This window comes from Perissodus microlepis, chromosome 17 (assembly GCF_051167445.1).
Source record: "Perissodus microlepis isolate ML-2025 ecotype Zambia chromosome 17, ASM5116744v1, whole genome shotgun sequence".
NCBI classification, from domain to species: domain Eukaryota; kingdom Metazoa; phylum Chordata; class Actinopteri; order Cichliformes; family Cichlidae; genus Perissodus; species Perissodus microlepis.
Window position 1 is genome coordinate 35,704,943 of NC_140477.1, and position 21,365 is coordinate 35,726,307.

A 21,365-nucleotide genomic window follows, 5' to 3' on the forward strand; every position below is an offset into this window, starting at 1 on the left:
TTAAGCAGTATATCAACTCGGACCGATCACCAAAACGGTCGCACGACTGAAAAATCGGCTCAAAATGGGCCAAAAATCGCACAGTGTACGCCCAGCTTTAATGGGACATGCTTTCTGTCATCTCACATAAACTTAGAGAGGATGTCTTGAAGACGGCTCATGATTCCACTGCTGGACATTTAGGTGTTCAGAAAACCTATGACAGAGTCCTTTGCCATTTTTGGGGGCCAAAACTGAAAAAGTTCATTTCCTTGTACATTAAAACAGGTCACATTTGTCAAGTGATTGGAAAGCCCAACCAAGCAATTGAGCATCTTTATGTCCCGTTCCAGCAATTGACCAGCCTTTTGAGCATTTGCTGATTGATTGTGTGGGGCCGTTACCCAGGTCAAAGGCAGGAAATATGTACTTATTAACAGTGATGTGTTTAACTACTTGCTACGCAGCTGGTTACCCAATACCCAACATTACCAGAGAGCAGTGGTTAAAGCCCTGTCACAGGTTATCTCGGTTTTTGGTATCACAAAGATTGTTCAGAGTGACCGAGGGACAAATTTCACATCAAGTATGTTCACAGAAATATTGAAGCTCAGTCCAATCCTTACCATCCACAAAGTCAGGGAGCTATTGAAAGGTTTCACCAAACCTTGAAGTCCTGTTGCATGCTTATTGTACGGAAGTGGATCGTGACTGGAAGGAGGGACTGCCTACCAATAACTGTTGGACGTAGAAACCAAAACAATGAGGGACTGGCTCATGCTAGTGGTACGAGAAGTTACTCAGGCTGGGACTGGGTTCAGCCCAAATTAATTGGTTTGTGGTCACACTGTTCAGGGTCCACTAGCAGTTTTACAGGATGATTGGAAGACACTGCGGCAGGTGTCAGATCGAAATCATCTGGTTGCTACTCCCAACCACAGAAGGAAATCACTTTTTCATGCAAACCTGTTAAAGCCTTATCATGTCTGTGCGTGTGGTGCAGAGGATGTTACACCAATGCGCGCCTGGCGATTCCATTTTACAGGGACATCTGAGTCACTCAGTAACTTGGATGCTTTGTTGGGATTGTTGGCTACTACAGATAATTCTGTAAGAATTTTCCACTGTAGCTTCTAACCTTCTCGGCTACAAGGTTACGTTTTTTTGGACGCCACCTTGTCAGGAAGCCTTTCAGGAAGTGAAAATTTTGATTTCCTCTGTACCTGCTCTAGCGGCTCCCTGCATGGATAAGCCACTCAAACTACAGGTAGATACTGGTATGGTGGGAGCCGAAGCTGTTCTGTTGCAGGAGGGGGAGGATGGAGTGGACCTTCCTGTCAGTTTTTTCTCCCAGAAGTTCAAATTATACCAAATGAACTACTCGATAGTGGAGAAGGGCACATCGGCTTTAATATGGGCTCTACAACATTTTGAAGTGTATGTAGGGGCAGGGGGGAATCCTGTTTTAGTTTACACAGATCACAATCGCCTCACCTTCCTTCATTTTCTTCAGAATCCCCAGAATCCCAATCAGCGTTTGAGATGGTGCCTTTTTCTTCAGCCATATAATCTGGAAGTTTGACACATAAAGGGGGCAGACAATGTTTTGGCTGATGCATTATCAAGGGCTGTGTCCTAGTAATACAACTTCAAGTGTTGGCAAAATGTTAACTAACTTCATGGCTGTCTAAGCCCTATTTTTATGGGTGGGCGCGTGATGGCCTGGTAGCACTGTTTGGGCCCTTTTGTGTTCCCTCCCCGCAGCACTGGTTTAGATCGTTAATGATCGGTGGGAGCGGTGGGAGTGACCGGAGTATAAAAGCTAGATCCTGCAATCTCTCTGGTCTTCACTCTCTCTTTGGGAGGCTGCTTGCCAACCTCCAGACGCTTTTCTTTCCAAGCTCCTTGGACTACGATGACCTGGATGACCGAGAACCTTCACAGACATAAAAATCTGTACCACGTCATTTCTAGTAGTCTGACAGAAGCTGCCGCTTTACTGAAACTGCTCATAGTGATGGCAGCACTTCACACAGAGTCGATGAGCTTGTCAGTGATTCAGCTGAAATTCCCTCGCTTACAAAATCAAGTCTCATTTTTCCTTAGGACAGCAGAGGTGTTTATAATTCTGCCATAGCGAGACTTGTCACAGAGCTCATAGACTTGGTTAGTGGGGTTTTCAATGGGATCCTAAGCTGATTATGTTAGTCGTATTGTTCAAAATGCATTCAGAAATACTGTGTTTGTCTAATGCAGAGAAAATGTATATACTCCATAAATATAAAAATTGTAGGACTAAAGCTGAGCTCTTCACATCTGCTTCCACTGTGACTGGTTTGCGCTGACCCCTGCGGGCCTCAGGAAAAGTGGCATTTATAAAGACACACAGTGTGTGTGCGTGGAAGAGTAAGCTCCTGTTGTAATTTTACCAACTCCCAGCTGCAGAGTGAACTGCGACTGAATATTAAATATATCCAGCAGTGTCACCTCCTGACCCCCCTGGAGTTCCCTGGGGGAAGATACCTTCCATTCTGAATTGAAAAATGTGACAGAAACCTGCTGAAAGAAAGAAGAGTCCTGCACTGTCATGAACTTTAATATTTGAAATGCTAACTCAGACCTGTAAAGTCTGAGGTGCATGTTTCACAGAGCATTTCACAATCTGACTTTGGGGTGAATTTGCTGGAACGATCATTTCTGCTATTGAGTTAAGACACACCTGACTGCTTCAGACCAGCAAATCTTTTGCTTCAGTGCAGAAGTGGGCACAGCTGCTAATGATCAACTAATGAAGTGCCTTTGATTATCAGCCTCTTGATTCCTATAGAAGCAGTAAGGTTGTACTTCATTTTCCACATGTGTATAGCTAAGGAATATATGAGGTGTGCTGGTTTTATTGGTGTTTATGATTTAAATTCAAGCAATAAATGCATCTTTCTGAAAGGTAAAAATGTTTTACATGATTTTCCTTGGGTGGGAAAAGGCAGCACATAACCACAAACACTCACATCTACACCTACAGCCCGTTTAGAACATCACCTGAAACGGCCACAGTGAAACATGAAGAACATGAAAACTCAACAAACACTGCTAGAAGATCAGAAATCCAAAACCTTCTTGCTGGCAACAGTGCTAACCTCTGTACACCATACTGAGACTGAAGTGTGAAACCAAGTCTTCCAAACGTACATTTGGACAGAAAAAGAAACTTTCCAGTTAGTAAAAACGCAGCAAACGCTAAACATTAGTGTCACACATGTGTGAAAAATGCAGCTCAAAATGGCAAAACAAGATTGATGCCATGTCATCAGTATGCTTCTTTAATTTTGTGGCAATTATACCTCTAATAGTTAATTCTGAATTATTGCAAATATGATGATGCTTATTTATTTATTTTTTTATTTTTTTATTTTTTTTTTATTTATTTTTTTTTTGTCTCCCATTTGGATCTTTAGCCATCAGAATTGTTGTCTTAAGGCCAAGAAAGATGCCAAGCGGATTTATTTTACCAAGTGGATCATCATGGCCTTGCCATATTGGTCCATTTGATTGACCTTTATTATAATTATGTATTTATTTTATTTTCGGTTGCTACAAACGGGACAGACGTGACTGGGGGATAGGACAGGGAGAAAGAATGAAAGAAAGAGAGGGAGAGAAAGAAAACCAAAGGGGAGAAGAGACGGTGAGAAGGGGGGGAAGAAAGGAAAAAGCAAACAAACAAAACGCCTGGATCACCTGTATGGAGAAAAAAAACAGAAGAGAAAGCAAACAACAAAGAGCAAGATAATAAAAACAGCACCATCACAATAAACTAGCTAGCAGTAGATAACAGTAGATACTAAATAATAAACGATATTGTGCAGCACGCAAGATAGACAGCGCACAATGTGCTTTGAGGCAGCAGCCAAGAAAGGTGTAGTCCGCGTCTGTGAACACCCGTGTGTACACCTGTGTGCATACCTGTGTGGATCAGCATGCTTGTATTCCAAAGGTTTCTCCATGTAACGATCTGCTAGGGAGTGTGGGGAGCCATAGCCCCGTCCACCAGGGTATGAAGCAGGTATGGAGGAGATCCAGGCCCCAGATATCCAGAGGCCCCAGAGTACAAGGACCCGAGGAGGACCACCAAAGGGGGGGGAACCGTGCCACCCTCCTGGGAAGAGCTGAGTAGAGCCCCAAACGAGAGGTCACCCCGCAGCTACGGAGCAGAGGCCAGAGGGGGTTGCAGTGGCGTGCTCCGCCGGCAGCCAGCTGTGCCAGAGAGGACCGAGCTCCAGGCCCAGAGGCCAGAGGCCTGAGGGCATCCCACCCCCCGGAAGGAGCCCAGCCGGGCCACAGGCGCCCGGCCCCGCCAATCGGCCACCAGGAGTGAGCCGGTACATGCATGAGCGCCCAGCCCCAGATGACAAGGACCACCAACACACCAACGTCTAAGGGCATCAGCCACCGGCAGGGAGTGTGGTGAGGGGAGATAGGCCTCCGTACTTTAGAGGGCCTGAGATGTACCCAGAGAGGTTGAGTCTAAGACCCAACCTGACATATAGACACAGACAAACAGGCACACGCGGACACAGACGTGCATTCCCACCCCCATATGCACAACCAAATACTCGGCACTCACCCAACGTGTAGACAGACACAAATAGACACTGCACAGACAGTCGCACTCCCCAAACATACTCTATATCCCAGGTCCAGGTACCCCCGCCCCCAGTGGGGCAAGCCGCACCTAGACCCAGGAGATGTAACCCTTCTCTCTGGGGTGGAGGCAAGCGGACCACCTCCTTATCTGCAGTAGCAGGGAGGCCCCGCATCCCAGACCCCAGTCTGACGGCCAGCACCTCCTCCCAGCCCCCCAGCCCTGACGGCTAACAGAACCGGGGTGAGTGAAGACCTCAAACCTCCCTACGCCCGCTCATATGTAATGTTGTTGTGTGCTGTTCTAAAGTGCATTTAAAACTCAGGAGAGCATGGTACTAGCTTCCTCTCAGAGAGCAGCACGGCTCCTCCCGAAAACCCTCAGTGTCTAAATGCATTTAAAATTGAGGGTAGGGCACCAGCGCCAGAGGTGGGTTGGAGTACAACGACCATCCTCTGGATGCTGTAAAACGTGCCCACTCCCAAGGCCCTATATGTATGTGTTATGTGAGTGTGTGAGTAATGTGGATGTCTAGGTTGCAGAATAAAATTGAGGCACAGGCGGCCAGAAGGGGACAGAGGGGGAGTGCCTCCCCTGCACCCTGGTGACATACCTGCACCCCAAGCCCTGCGTGTGTGGGTGGGTGTGGTAGAGCGGGAATAGGGAGGCAGCTGAGGATGGGGAGGGAAGAAAGGGAGGGGCAAGCGGCCCCTCCCTGGGGCCAGCTCCCCCGCTGACCCCAGTAGGCACCCCCACGCTCTGGAACCCACCAGGGCAAGGAGGCCCAGGCCCATCCGGACCGGGGCCCGCAGCAGCAGCACTGCCCAGCCCCACAGAGTCCGGGGCAGCCCACCCGACTCCACCCCAGAGAAAACTGCACCCACCCCATCATCCAATCATCTCCCAAACTACACAAGACAATAGACACCCAGGTTGAGTTCATTCTCCCCCTCTCCTATATCTCTCCCCCCACCTGCAGAGTGAGCTCCTGTAGTGAGGAGACCACCTGCAAAGATGTAACAACCTCCCCACCAGTTAGAGAGCCCCCTAGTTGGGCCGATGCACCAGAGGTCCCCTGCACTGGGGCTGAGCCCCCCTGCACCCACCCGCCCACTGCTCCGGCGACACAACAGCCAGGACCCAAGCCCCCAAGGCCCGGCCAGCACCCCAGACCGGGGGACGGAGCACCCCCAGACCCCCAAGCCTCCACGCCCGTCCCGGACCCTCCCAGGGGCAGCCAGGCTACCAGGCCAGTAACCAACGTCCGCCAGCACAGACCCTCCCCCATCTCCGCTGTACGCAGCCACAAGGAAAACACCATCCAAGAGCCCCAGAGCTTCTAACCAGGTCATGGCCACAGCCCCCAGGTTAGGCCCTCCAGGGAAACGTCCCTAGGGACTCCCCAGACGCCCTAAGGCCGTCCCTACCCCCACATCAACCACAATAGCGAAGGCAGGACCAAACCATGACCCCCCACCCCCACTAGGTGATGAAGCCGATCAAAGGAGCCCAAAGGGATTGATCAAATGTGATGGCAGAGGTTGTATCAAGACTAATGTGATCTATTAGATGGTTTTTATATTGGTTAGAATTAAGATTATTTTTATTTTTCCAGTTAATGAGGACCATTTTCTTGGCAATGCATAGGGCCGTAAAAACAACGTGGGCTGTGTTTATTTCTGCAGTGACCTCATCCAAGTTGCCCAGCAAGCATACTAAAGGGGAGGCTGGAATGTTACATTTCAGACACTTTGATAAGTCTTCACATATCTTGCGCCAAAATTTCTGAACTGGTGGACAGAACCAAAGAGCGTGGATGTAATTGTCCGGTGTATTTGCTGTGCATTGTGAGCAGTTGTTGGAAGGCGTATAGCCCATCTTGAACATCCTATGACCAGTATAGTGCACTCTGTGTAATATTTTGTATTGTATTAATTGCAAACTGGGATTTCTGATCCATTGAAAGGTTTTTAAGCATATCTGAGACCAAAGGTTTGGGTCTAAGTTGATTGATAAATCTGCTTCCCATTTTGCAATAGGAAGGGATATTGATTCATCTATTTTAGAAAGTGCTCTGTATATTTTAGACAATAATTTGGGGGGTTTTAGACTAAGAAATTGTACCACACTTGGTGGTGTTTGTAATTCAGCTTCACTGGGATTAAATTTCTTTTTTACTATGGATTTAATTTGTTGATATTCCAAAAATCGTTTCTTGTTGATCCCATATTGTATAACTAGTCTGTCAAACGAAATAAAGTCTGTTCCTTCCAATATATGTTCCAAGTATTTAATTCCTTTGCAACTCCAATCTGAAAAGTTTATCATATTATTGTTTTGTAATATGTCCGGGTTGTTCCAGATAGGTGTACGTTTGCATGGGATTAATGAAGACTCTGTCATTTTTAGAAACTCCCACCATGCTGTCAGAGAAGAGCTAATATTGATGCTTTTAAAGCATTCATGTCGTTTGATGTTTGAGCTGATAAATGGTAGGTCTGAAATTTCTAGGTTATTACATAGTGCCTGTTCTACATCTATCCAAGGTTCATCTAAGAAGGTGTGTTTAAACCATCTAGAGATGAACTGAAGCCTGTTGGCTAAAAAATAGTAATTAAAGTTAGGCAGATCTAATCCTCCTTTATCCTTGGTCCTTTGTAGTGTTTTTAAGCTGATACGTGGGGGTTTATCTTTCCAAAGGAATTTAGAAATGTACGAGTCTAGAGATCTGAACCAATCTTGTGATGGCTTATTTGGGATCATTGAAAATAAATAGTTTATTTTTGGCAAGATCATCATTTTTATAGCGGCGACCCTTCCCATGAGTGATATGGGTAAAGATTTCCATCTAGCCAGGTCGCCTTCTACTGTCTTTAAAAGTGGGATGTGGTTTAATTTAGTTAATTCTGAAAGTTTAGGAGAGACATTGATACCTAAATATTTTATATTTCCACATTGCAGTGGGGAAGGAGAAGAATTATGGAAGGAGCAATTAATCGGAAGAACTGTTGATTTCGACCAGTTAATTGAATAATCTGAGACACTTGAGAAGGAATTTATCAATGCAATTACCCCAGAGATATTGGTTTGTGAGTTTTGGAGAAAAAGTAACACATCATCTGCATAAAGGCTGATTTTATGTTCTATATTCTTACATTTTATGCCCTTAATTGTTGTAGCCTGTCTAATTGCTGCTGCTAATGGCTCAATAAAAATTGCAAACAGTGAAGGGGAGAGTGGGCATCCCTGTCTGGTGCCCCTCAGAAGAGAGAAGCGGGAGGATGTTTGGTCATTTGTTCTGACACAAGCTGTTGGGGAGTTATATAATATTTTTAACCAGTTTATGAAACAGGATCCAAAACCAAATTTATGTAAAGTTGCAAATAGAAATTTCCAGTTAACTCTGTCAAATGCTTTTTCTGCATCTAAAGAAAATATTATGGTTTCAGTGTTTTTACTGCATGAGTAGTCTATTAAATTAAGTAATCTACGTGTATTTGTTGATGAGTGCCTACCTTTTATAAAACCAGTTTGGTCAGGATGAATTAAAAGGGGGGTTATTTTCTCTAATCTCTTTGAGAGAGCTTTGCAGATTATTTTAAGGTCTACATTAATAAGGGATATTGGACGATAGCTTGAGGGATATACAGGGTCTTTGCCTGGTTTTTGTAAGAGACTGATATTTGCAGAGTTCATATTTGGTGGTAGTCTACCATTTTCTTTGATTTCCTGCAACATCCTGTGAAAAACTGGTGCCAGAATTGTCCAGAATTCTTTGTAAAAATCTGTTGGAAAACCATCTGGACCTGGAGCCTTATTATTGGGCATACTTATCAGAGCTTCCTGGAGTTCACCTGGCGTCAGTGGCGAATCCAGTGCTATTGCTTGGGTGTCTAATAATTTTGGAAGAGTTATGTTGTCGAGAAATTGATCAATTTCGTTTTTAGATGGGTTTATTTGTGGTGTATATAAAGTTTCATAGAAATCCCTAAAAATGTTATTTATTTTTTTAGGATCATATATTGTATTCCCAGATAAATCTTTAACAGCACATATAGTTGTTTTTTCTTTATTGATTTTTAACTGGTTAGCAAGAAATTGTCCGGATTTGTTACCGTGTTCATAATTTTGCAGGCGAAGTCTTTGTACTAAGAATTTAGTCTTTTTATTAATAATTTCATTTAATTCTAGTTTTGTCTTGCGTATTTTGTTTAATATTTCTTGATCTTGGTGTGACACATAGGCTTTTTCTAAGGATTTGATGTTTTTCTCTAGTTCCTGAATTTTTTTGTTTTCTTCTTTCTTCTTATGTGATGAGAAAGAGATTATTTTACCTCTCATCACGGCTTTCCCTGCTTCCCAGAGGACAGATGCTGATGTTCCAGGAATGTTTTACATGATTTTCCTTGGGTGGGAAAAGGCAGCACATAACCACAAACACTCACATCTACACCTACAGCCCGTTTAGAACATCACCTGAAACGGCCACAGTGAAACATGAAGAACATGAAAACTCAACAAACACTGCTAGAAGATCAGAAATCCAAAACCTTCTTGCTGGCAACAGTGCTAACCTCTGTACACCATACTGAGACTGAAGTGTGAAACCAAGTCTTCCAAACGTACATTTGGACAGAAAAAGAAACTTTCCAGTTAGTAAAAACGCAGCAAACGCTAAACATTAGTGTCACACATGTGTGAAAAATGCAGCTCAAAATGGCAAAACAAGATTGATGCCATGTCATCAGTATGCTTCTTTAATTTTGTGGCAATTATACCTCTAATAGTTAATTCTGAATTATTGCAAATATGATGATGGTTATTTATAAGGTAGAACATATATATTTTACTTTTCAGTAAGTTGAACTTACCCCCATGGCTCAGTATCGTTTTGCTTCAAAGCCACAATTTTGGAAAACATACTATACTACCAGTAATGGTACTACTACATATTGCAAGATAAAAAGCTGGCTAGCTGCATGTTTAATCTCAATCTGGCACTTGTATTTATTGCAGTTTATCTTGATTCTTGGACAGATACATTCAGACTTTGGATATTTCATTTTTTGCTTTGTTTAGTCTTTCTGGAAATAGCTGGAATTAACTGGAAAAATCTCCAGCATGTTTGCCAGCTAGTTCCTGACTTTATTTGCTGTTCGATGCCGACAGATCGTGCTGAGTATACCTCAGGCTATTTACTCTGGATTTATTAAAGCTCCCTCTCTGAAAGCAGCTACTTGAAAATGAGGTTGATGACATCAGTGAGACTAAACCATAGAAACAGCTGTTGGACGTAGAAACCAAAACAATGATGTAAGTGATGCTAAAACACTCAGTGGGGAACTGCAAAGTCAACAGCTAATTCTCTGTGGGTCAGCCACAATGACTAACACTGCTCATATTACATGTAGCAAAAGTATTACAGTTTTTAACATCGGTAATTATGACATTATTTAAGATTACACTCAGGTGACAGTTGTTTTTATATACTTAGTTTGAGCTGATGCAGTATAACACAGGCTGCAAGAGATTTTACCTTTATGGAGTTTACAATGTTATAATCGTTTTGAGGGCCAATCAGAGTACATCATTCTAAGAGATGTTTTTGTTATTCACTCTACTCTCAATAATACAAACAGGGTGTCTTCCTCCAGTCATTGCTTCCTCCTCTGGAAGCCTGTCCTCTACTTCATCTGTGATTCCTCAGCTCGTCCCCCCTGTCATTGTAGATGTTCAGGAGAGACGAGTTGCTTCTTAGTGGAGCAGTCAAGCTGAATCTCAAGCAGACAACCTCCCTGACTCCAGGTGGTCCCAATGATTCACCCATACAAATGATGGAGGTGAGAAAAAAAAATACTGAATGAGAGACAGTGGAGCTGTAGCTCCCTCTGTAGGCAGTGTTAAAGCATGTTGTTTGATTTCCACTGAAATCTGGAAGGTTACTTATAATGCCAAAGTTTGATGCATGGTGAAATCTTCCTGTCTTTTCAGTCTGGTCATGAGGAAATGCAACATTTTTTTCAAACCAACTTCAGCAGCAAGAGTTCAATTGTTTTCAGTTTCCCATCACTCATTACACACAGACAGGCGGCAGACAGTACAACACAGCTGGGTCCTCATTACACACCAAGCACTGGCCAGGAGGGTTATCGATCCATACGTGATGTCCTGCCTCACACAGCCACGCAATGAGTAGTTATTGATGCATGTGTGTGGCAGAGTGTGTGTGAGGATTTACTGTTCAGTCTGTGAGCAAGAGGAGAAATGGAACAGAACAAAACCTCTTCAGATGCAGCTCATTATGTAAATGCATCCTTTTTTTTCTTTTACATAAGCTGTTTGACTTCTTGAACACAGACAGCGCATTAGGTTTGTAGAGATGTTCGGCTCTGCAGGTTCTTGCAAAATATTGGCTGAATGTAAAGCTCCCTGACACTTTCCTGACAGCCACCAGATAGAACAACGATAGAAACGAAGCCACAGCAAACGGAGGAATATTAATTATATGCAATTTGTCGGATCAAAAGCAGCATGCTTCAGAAACTTCCCCTTCTGTGAACTGAATATTTCTCTATTTCTGTGAACTCTTCTTCAAGTGTTAATCAGTGCACCCTGTAGCAGAGGAAATGCAAGCAAGGGACTCTAGATAATTAGCCTTTGGTCTCTTCAAAACTTTGTCTCTGGCAGGCAACCATAATTATTGTCATAATTTCAAGGTTGGCAATGGAGGCTAGGGGTTACACTTTTAATGAGTGAGGGAAAACATTTCCTCTTTATAAAGGAACAGCAATAATTAATCACAGTAGCATGGCAGGAAAAAATTCAAAACAGCTTCTTTAAAATACATTTCCCAGCAATGCTCGGATATTTGCACTGACCCCCGGTCCTGTGAAGAAGCACCCTTCACGAAGAAATGCAGGACAGCCTCACTGCACAGTCAGCTGTGACTGAATACTGAATAGGTGTCACCTCCTGACCCGCTCCCAGAGGCTGACACCTTACACTATTCATCAAAATCGCAGCCAGAATACTGCTCGGGGGGTTTCTCATTTTTCCCTCATGAAAATTAATGATAAACACAGCACACATAGAAGTTTATGCTAGCACATGCCAACATCAGACAATGTTGGTTTGCTTACCAACCATCATGTTAACCATTACAAATATCTGAAGCATCATAAAATTAGTGTCCGCTGGAAATTTAAGCAGTCATGAATAATTATTGATCTAAATCTGCTACTTCATGCTGCTGGTATGAAAAAAAAAGACTACTACAAACAGCTGTAAGTGACATGTCTCCAAAGGTTGATTCTCTCCTGGCCTGACGAGGTAGCTCTTCTGTGTTGTGCCATCCGCTTCGCCAGAGGTTGTTTGGTTTCCCCGATGTATAAATCCTGGCAATCCTCCTGCACTTACCAGCGTAAACTATGTTACACTGTTTGTGTCGGGGGACCCGATCCTTGGGGTGGACCAATTTTTGGCGCAGTGTGTTTTGGGGTTTAAAAGCCACAGAGACCCGGTGTTTAGAAAAAATGCGTCTCAACTGCTCCGATACTCCTGACACGTACGGGATCACTACAGGTTTTCGCTTGGGCAGCGGTTGTCCTTCTCTCCTGGATCGGCTGGAGCTTTCTTTTGGCGCTTTCCCAGCTTTGACAAAAGTCCAGCTGGGATAACCACATTTACTCAGGGCCTTCTTGATGTTCTTCTGCCTCCCTGGCTGCTGTGTCTGTGGGGATGGTGTTCGCTCTGTGTTGTAGCGTCCTGATGACACCCAGTTTGTGCTCCAGTGGATGATGAGAGTCAAACCTTAAATACTGATCCGTATGTGTAGGTTTCCGGTACACATCAGCTTTTAGATGTCCCCCATTACTGATGGAAATCTCACAGTCTAAGAAGGCTAACCTGCCACTTTTCATGGGGCCATTTATGTGAAAAGGGAAAGACCATCTCTGAATCGAGGAGGGGCCTAAGGGTACATCTGTCACCATCTTACAACGCTGTGATTGCAGACATTCCCCAACTCTCTGTGAATGGGGCTCATGACCATTGATCAGTGGTCATGACATTTTGCATAATTATGAAGGAACTGACCTCCCAGCCCTTTGTTCCTTCAGTGTGCTGATTTCAGTCATTATGCAAATGTACTGTTTATAAGATTGGAAACCTGCAGTCAGCTGAGACTGAAGAAGTCACCTGGATGAGTGACGAAACATTTCTCCAACTGAAAACGCTACGTCCAGATGGACTTACCTGGATGATTGAGAACACATCAAGACGATTTAAGTGACATGGATTTTCTCCACCTGTTAAGTATGAGTGTGTGAGATAGAGATCAAAACCATGAGAGCTGTTGAAAAAACTAACAAGCTAGCACAGAGAGGACCTACGCGCCAACCAGCATGTTCAAACCAGAAATTGAACTTCTTTTACATGTGGACTACATTTGACCTGTTTTCAGTGTTAAACTGCACACCAGCCCTACCTATATAAAACTGAGGCTTAAAGTCAAACATTGCATCCTAATAATATGCACCATACTGGCACTTTTAAATATTTGCCAGTATGGTGCACTTTATATATTTAAAGTGGTAAAAGGTGTAAATTTTGATCATTTAGATTCTTTTTTTTTCCTTTTTTTCTTTTTTTTGCATATGTAAATATTAGACAAAGATAGCGCAAGTAAATACAAAATGTACTTTTTAAATGATGATTTCGTTTAATGAGGGATAGAAGCTATCCAAAGTCATACGTGAGAAAGTAAAAAATCTCAAAGAAACACCACCATCATGCCATATTTTGAGGAAACTTGAGAATAGATGAGAAAAACATTCTGGAAAAGTTTACAAGGTCGTTGGGAGGAAAACTTTGAACAGTGGTGAAGTTCTCTCCAAAATGACTCCAAGCACAAACACAACTCATCCAGGAGACCACAAAAGAACTGAGAACAACATCTAAACAACTGCAGTTTTCTGTTGTCTCAGTTAAGGTCAATGTGTTCATCATTTACAATCAGAAAGCGACTTGGCAGAAATGGCGTCTGTGTTCTAAGACGAAAATCACTGCTTACTAAAAAGAACAATAAAGGCTCAACTCACATTTGCTAAAATCTGATGATCCCCAAGACTTTGTGAAAATATTTTCTGGGTTGATGGGACAAAAATGAACTTTTGGGAAGTTTTGTGTCCAGTAATCTCTGGCATTTCATTAAAAAAATATCAAATAGTCAAACATGGTGGTGGTAGTGTGATGATCGGGGCTGCTACAAGACAAGACAAGACTCTCTGCCAGAAAGTGCTGAAGGAAATGCCAAAATGCTTTATCAGGGCTTTAAACGGGTCATTCAAGTTTGAAAACGTCTGCAAAATTCTGCAAAACAAAAGCAGGCCAAAATTCCTCCCCAGCCATGTGAAAGACTCTTTTCCAATTTAAGAGCAATACTAACACTAAAAAGACGGTATTAAACTCCTCTTACCTGAGCCAGCATATTTCTGTGGTCAGCATCCCTGTACAGGGGCAGGTACTTGTGTAGGATCTGTAGGGTGTGTTGTTTAAAGATGGCTGTGATGTACACGGTGCACTCCACTGTGGAGACTGGCTTGTTGAAGACCCCATACGCAAACAGAACCCCCTCCTCGGACGTTGTACCTGCAGGACAGAAAACAACATTACTCTAAAGAAACAAGTAGATGTCTGTGTTGCCTGTGGACTTGCTGTGATTCTTCTGCCCAATGGCTTTTCTGATTTTCTCTGTACTTAAAAATCAAACATTGCCTTCAGCTTTGTCATGATGTCGGAATTTTCATATCAAATAGTTGTATAACAAGAACCAGTGGGAGTTAAGCAGAAAGCTGAGAGAATAAAATATAAATCCTGAATAATAACAGTAATAATACAATGTGGTTTCTCTTATTGCTCTTACCCAGCAGTATTGGCTTTTCTTTCTGCCAGTGCCCCGTTTGAAAGGCAGTGACAGCCTGCTCTTTGATTAACTCCCCATCGATATACGGACCCCACGTCTCAAAAACCTCCAGAAACCTGAATGGGTTCAAAATCTTGGAACCTGGGATCAAAAACAGATTGGCAAGTTAAAACACAGAGGGAAAAAAGTATATTAAGCAATGCATCGTATGCAGTGTTATAAAACCTCAAAATCCTATTAATGTGATTTGTTTGTCTGAGGAAGGGAGCTTTTCAGTCTTATACTAAACTTCTTCTCCAGAGTGCATTTTCCTGCCTCAATTATAAGCTATAACCGTGAGTTCACCCATCCTGAAAACTCCTGTCGATGATGTAATCACAGTGATACAGATCAATAACAATGTCGGGCCTGCAGATATATCAAATTTATTCCTTGCTGTTAGACAGTAAAATTACTCTAATTGCCCCTTTAGAGGCTCATTGTTCAGTCATAATGATTTTGTTTACAAGTATCTCACTATGAACATGTTTTTCACAGTCATTTGCAGACAAATATACTATATCCTGCTTCCTTATGTAATATGTGGGCAGCAATGAGTGTTGCTCTAAATCTGGGGTTTGTGGCGTCCTACTTGTTTTCATCTGGGCGGCCAGGATGGCCTGCGGAGCGAGAGACAGCAGGCAGACAAAGTCGCTCACAGAGCAGTTCGTCTGTTTAGCAAAGTCTTTTCCCAGTTTCAGGGCATCATGTCTGGGAAAGATGTGCAGAAAAAAAGAAAATTACATTTCAGCTTGAAGTCATCCTGAAATGTGATCAAGATCTTTCACGTAATCTAATGCTCAGCTTTAACGTTTTGATCACTCGGTATCATTTAAACCCCATCAAAGCATGCATCTATCTCACATCCATGCCCAGTATTGCCCTGAGCTGTTAGTTCCTCACCTGGTCTTCAGAGGGATGGAGAAGGGCAGGCTCTGCAGGATGGCCTGGTTAAACAGAGGCTTGCTGCTTTGGATCATCAGGTGAAGGCTTACCGACTGAGCGCCTGCACTCTCCCCAAATACTGTGACCTGATTTTAAAAAAATGTCGCTACTTAAAATTCTTTAACTTAATTTCTGTTAATATTGCAAAAAATATTAATTTCATATCAAACGAAATACAAACAGAACAATGAAAGTTAGGCTTAGTAAATGTACGACATGTACATCCAGGTGATCGTAGTCTAAGGAGCTTGGAAAGAAAAGCAAGTTTCCTTCTTCAAGGAAACTTTGTAATTTGGAGTTGGCTTGACCTGAGAAAGGCTTAACTTATCAGGGTGTAACAGAAATAACCTGTTCCTTACCAGGTAATAAAATTAGGTAAAATAAGCTCAGATGAGCAACAAAAGAGGACATATTATACCATGTCATTATTTATTTAACAAAAATTTAATTAAGTCAAAATGTAGAAGAAGTTTGTGAAAAACTGAGCATGCCCATACTGCTCCCATAGAAAGTGAAATTATAAAGTAGACAGGTGCTGATAATCAAATGCACAAACTGTTCATCAGCAAAAAACTTCTGCTATAAGAGCAGAAGTTCTGGCGCTTTGCTGGTCTGGACAATTCAGGTATATATGAAGATAAACAGCATCAACAATAGTGGGCCACAAACATTGCCCTACAGGCCTCAGTTAGCATGTTAAATATGATAATGATAAAGGAATATTAAGAGTCGCAAGGAGAAAGTCTCTTTTCGCTAAAAAGAACATGGTTGCATGGCTAAGTATTGGAAGGTTGCATCTGAAAAAGAAACACAAGAATTCTGGATCAATGTCCTTTGGACAGATGAGACCAAAGTGCAGATATTTGGCTATAATGGACATTGACATGTTTGTTTGTTTGTTTGTTTGTTTGTTTGTTTGTTTGTTTGTTTGTTTGTTTGTTTGTTTGTTTGTTTGTTTGTTTGTTTGTGCCGAACAAAACAAAACACAGCATATCAGCATAAAAACCTCAAACAAAATGTCAAGCACGGTGGTAGAGAGGTGATAATTTGGGCTTATTCTGCAGACACATGACCTGGGCACACTGCAGTTATTGAGTCAACTTTCCTGTTTACCAAAGTATTCTAGAGACAAAAGTGAGTCTGACAGCTAAAGCTTGGCCTCGGTCAAGAGGACAATTATCCCAACCACACCAGCAGGTATACAACAGAATGACAGAAAAAGGTAAGAATTGCGATGTCAGATGATGTCACTGAAAGCAGATCTCCTTAAAATGGCCATCTAAGGGCACCTGAATGCTGTTCCAATCTTTTGTTTGTGAAGGGCAACAAATCACAACAAAGTTGGATTAAAAGAAAAGTGGAAGGGGTTCAAATAGCATGCTTTAAGTCGAAGGTTAATTAAGATGCTGCATTTGACAGGAGATAAACAAAAATGACTTTAAACTGTAAAAGTTACTCTCGCAAAGTCCAAGAATTAAATATGGCGTTGGAAATAGCGTAATACTTTTGGTCTAAACCAAACCAAGTGAGTTATCAAATTTGGAAATGTGTTTCCTTTTTTTCCCTCTGACATAATCTTCTTTATATGTTTATACTTTATGAATTTGAGAAAATATGTTGGAGCTTCTGAGCATAAAGTTTACAATGAGTATCTTTAATTGTTGGAAGCAACTGCTTCACTATTTTCCCCACCTCTTCCACTGTGGTCATTCTCTCAGTTCTCTCCTGTTTTCTTACAATGTTTATTCCCACACAATATTGTACCTTATTAATAAATGCCTTATTTTGAAATAATTATCTTAGGTGTGTGTGTGTGTGTGTGTGTGTGTGTGTGTGTGTGTGTGTGTGTGTGTGTGTGTGTGTGTGTGTGTGTGTGTGCTTGCTTGCCTTGGCGGGATCCCCTCCAAACACAGCAATGTTCTGTTGGACCCAAAGAAGAGCTGCCTGTTGGTCCAGGATCCCATAATTCCCTGCAGCTGATGTGTGAGGATCTTTTCCCGACACAAGGAACCCAAATGCACCTTTAATGATGCAGGATTTCACATGATCAACAAGACGTAATTGACTCAGGCAAGACATTCATTTCCCCCGAGCTCCAAATTATGTTCACATATCAGAGCTCCTGTTTTCAGTCTTGCAGGAAAGCAGAGTAATTACCAACAGGCTCGGCCATTTTAAAGTGGCACACAAACATTATTCAGGCTCGTACTGTCTCACACACACAGACGCACACATGCTCTCTATAATGAGTAAATTCTTATTTTCACTAAGTGATTCCACGAGTTTCTTGTTGTTGCCTTTGAGACGTCCACTGCTAAAGTTCATCTGAATTTTATCCCTGTGTGCACAGTGAAATCTGACGTGGGATCATAGAGTGACACAGGCATTGAGATTCAAATACACAGGCTATTACACATTAATGGGTCCATTTAAACGTAATCCTTCTTACCCAGTCGGTACTCCAGGCTTACAACAACACTGTGGGTGAAGTTACTAATGAAACGTCCATCATACAGAGGCTTGGAGGCAGAACCAGCAATGAAATCTCCACCATGGATCCAAACCATGACAGGCAGGTGGCTCTGCAGAGGAGAGCTCAAGTCCACATCCAGCGGTACAAAGATGTTGAGGTAGAGACAATCCTCACTGACCTTTTTGGAGACATTAGAGGATGCAGGTCATTCAATTTTTCACTTTTTGTTGTCACTTTTATCTTGTTTTGTTTTTTTCTTTTGAATTTAATAGTTCTGGATACATGGATACATGGATACATGGATACATGGATACGAGTTAGGAGGCAACTGCCAGCCAGGTGAAAGGTAAAAACTGCGGATAGAATATAAATTATTTATTTAGCGTTTATGGTACAAACTAATTAGTAGGCTCACACAGCAGGTTTCTTATACTCCTTACACCTTATTTAGGACTAAATAAGGACATTTGTCCCCTTTGAGCACCGTCTCTTAGTTAGTGTACTCAGTTTGCTTACTCACATTTTCTGAAGGAATTTTATTGATATTGTTTGTTAGTTGTTTTTAATAAAGTTTAATTTCTCAGAGGTTAGATAGTCCCAGTGCTGCATATACGAGTGCTTGGATTCTCCGCTTTTTGTTAAATGTTCTGGTTCTTATATGATGCTTTTGTACTTTACTGGAGCACTCAAAGCATTTTATATAACATACTTTATTTACCCATTTACACACATTCGTGTCCAACCCATTGTGCAACAGCTTGGGGTTAGTATCTTGGTTGGTGGTTGGTGATCTCAGCCAGATCGAACCACCAACCTTCCAATTATTGGATGAGCAGCTCTACCTCCTGAGCTACAGACTGTTCATTGCCTCAGTTATCTGCTGTCATATTACCGACATACATTCTGCAGTTATTTTAAGTGGCTAGCACTTGTTGTTAGCACAACTTGTTGTTGTTATGTTTTTAAATCATATTTAGACAGAAAGTTGATTCAGAAAGCTTATTGTATTAGTGTAAGGACATAGTTCTTATTTATATACACAGATATTGTTAATAGTCTTGGTAGGTTTACTGGTTTAAACAAACAGATGGATAACTGGAGCATGTTGTTAAAAACTCTTAATATCACTAACTTAAATTACATTTGGATTTTGACTACTTTTCTACTCACACAAGATTATTATCAGCTGTCCTTAAAAATCTAGCATACAGCAAAGTAGCTAGCATAACTGTTCTCCCTCATTGTAAATAACTGTACTAGTTTGGAAATTGTATTCTGTAAATAGTATGCTGCATCCTTTTGAGTCATTAACCGATTCTAATGCTATAAAAATTGTATATTTATTTTATATAGATTTTTATTTATATATATTTGTCACTTTGAGGATCTTTTTGCTAAATATAATTTATTAACAATGGCCTCATAAAGGGACGCCACTCCATGTGATGTGAGCCTTACAACGTGGACTCTAACGACTTTCACTGGGCTGGATTGTTCACTTTTACTCTAATGAAATTGGTTTCATCTCTAAGTGCAGAATTTAGCATCCATGGCTTCATCACACTCTCAAAAATAATGGCAGCTCTTTTGATCCACCTACTGCATCTAACCAGTCTAATTTAACTGAATATGAAATATCTTTGACATGTGAAAGTTTGTGTGCACTAAGCCTATGCAAATTTAAATTTCAGTGTTATACTGTTAGTGTCATTTTATGATAATTAGCATGTCAGCACATTAATCACAACAGCTATGTATTATCACAAAGCAGCAGAACAGAAGCAATTAAAATAACCTCAAGCTGTAACATTAAAGTGATATAAAACATCATAGCAGGATATAAAGAAATACAAGGTTGTAATACACCTACACTCTTAGGGCACTCCTCAGTGATAGCTTTACTGCAGAATTGCATACATGCGGCCCTGGGAAAGGAGGCATCATAAACCCCGCGCCAAGGACTCACAGGTCTGGGGGGCTTCCAGCGGTAAGCCCCAACAGGAGGACTTGCGTACGGAACACCATAGAATACATGGGCCTTATCCACAGTAATCCCCTTGATCTGGCCATCTTTGGTTATCACCACTGGTCCAGCAGCCCCATCTGTATCCTGAGTGACAGGTTTGTCCTTGGTTTGCTGTATGATTGCAGGGTCCCCCGGGTGTCCCAGCTCCTCGACGGAGTTTATCTCAAAGTCTCGGTTGATGATGAACGGCTCGGGGTAGATATTTCTCAAAAAGCTGACAAGGTCGATGTCATCATCATTTTTTGTAACTCCTCCAGAGGAAATCTCTAAACTCAGTGTGCACAGCAGCAGCAAACAGTGCCAGTTCTCCATATTGTGATAGAATACTCTTAATACTTCCCCAGACCAGCTGCCTAGATCATGATTTGACTCGACTTATGGCTGCGGCCCTCATACGCTTGCAGCCTGAAACTCTCTGCACACTCTGCATGCTTGTGACTCCAATTTGCCTGGTTCCTTATTAAGATTAAACAGACAAAAGCTGCTCTGTCTTACTGTTGAGTGCTGTCCAGTAGACTCTGAACAGCTGGATGCAGACACTGCGGTGCAGGGCCACTAATAGAGGACGAGTCGTCTTTCCTTTGCTTAATGTAATCGCAGTCACGCACAAATGGTAAACAGGGATGAGCCAAGCAGTGGGCTCCATGAACGCCGGTTTCTGTGCTTATATAAAAATCTGTTTCTCCTTTACCATTCAGACTTATCAGTCACTGATGTATAATTAAAACCAATACATTTATTAATACGCTTTTCTTCACAGGCAGAGGACAGCAAACACAAGGTACACAGTGCCATCTACAGGCCTTATGTACAACAACATGCCACAGTTATTCTGTAATTGGGGTTGTGTCATAGAAAAGTATGCATATGCTTTGATTTTTAATTTTTATTATTTTATTTTATTTTATTAACACACATTTCCCCCTTTTGGAAGATCTCAATCTTTAGCATGTCGGCTGTTCTCGAAAAGAATTAAAAGTCGAATTTAAATCCAGAAAATTCGTAAAACCTGCTTCTTCTTTTTTTAAAGTATCGGATTAGATAATTATCTTGTTTCCAGTAATAATGATTACAGTGTGATATTTCTTTTTGAGTTGCACCCAGAGTTCAGACTGTAGAATCACTTATAAAATATGATGGAAGCAGTTTCTCGTGTAATTTCACCATCAAACATATAGATGGTATGTTTTTTTCAGATTAACCCTTTTTTATTTCAAAGTGTTAATTACTTAACATTCTGACGATAATTGATTGTAGTAATATGTTATTATAAATAAACGAATGCGTATTATTACAATAAAGCTGGAAAGCAGAATATAAGCAATTAAAATAATCTCCA

The 21,365-nt window shown here is 41.8% G+C and overlaps 1 protein-coding gene across 1 annotated transcript in view; it reads right to left on the reverse strand.

Annotated features, from left to right (window-relative positions):
• The window catches only part of LOC146370008 (cAMP-regulated D2 protein), a 30,305-nt gene extending 9,839 nt beyond the window's left edge, over window positions 1-20,466 (reverse strand). The window contains exons 1-7 of the mRNA XM_084909513.1: window positions 19,871-20,466; window positions 17,977-18,178; window positions 17,415-17,548; window positions 15,486-15,613; window positions 15,175-15,293; window positions 14,544-14,684; window positions 14,097-14,269 (exon numbers count right to left, since the gene is read on the reverse strand). Of these exons, the coding sequence (XP_084765639.1) occupies window positions 14,097-14,269; window positions 14,544-14,684; window positions 15,175-15,293; window positions 15,486-15,613; window positions 17,415-17,548; window positions 17,977-18,178; window positions 19,871-20,338 (1,365 nt within the window). The 5' untranslated portion in view covers window positions 20,339-20,466. The remainder of the gene's footprint in view (window positions 1-14,096; window positions 14,270-14,543; window positions 14,685-15,174; window positions 15,294-15,485; window positions 15,614-17,414; window positions 17,549-17,976; window positions 18,179-19,870) is intronic.
• Window positions 20,467-21,365: the final 899 nt, after the last annotated feature.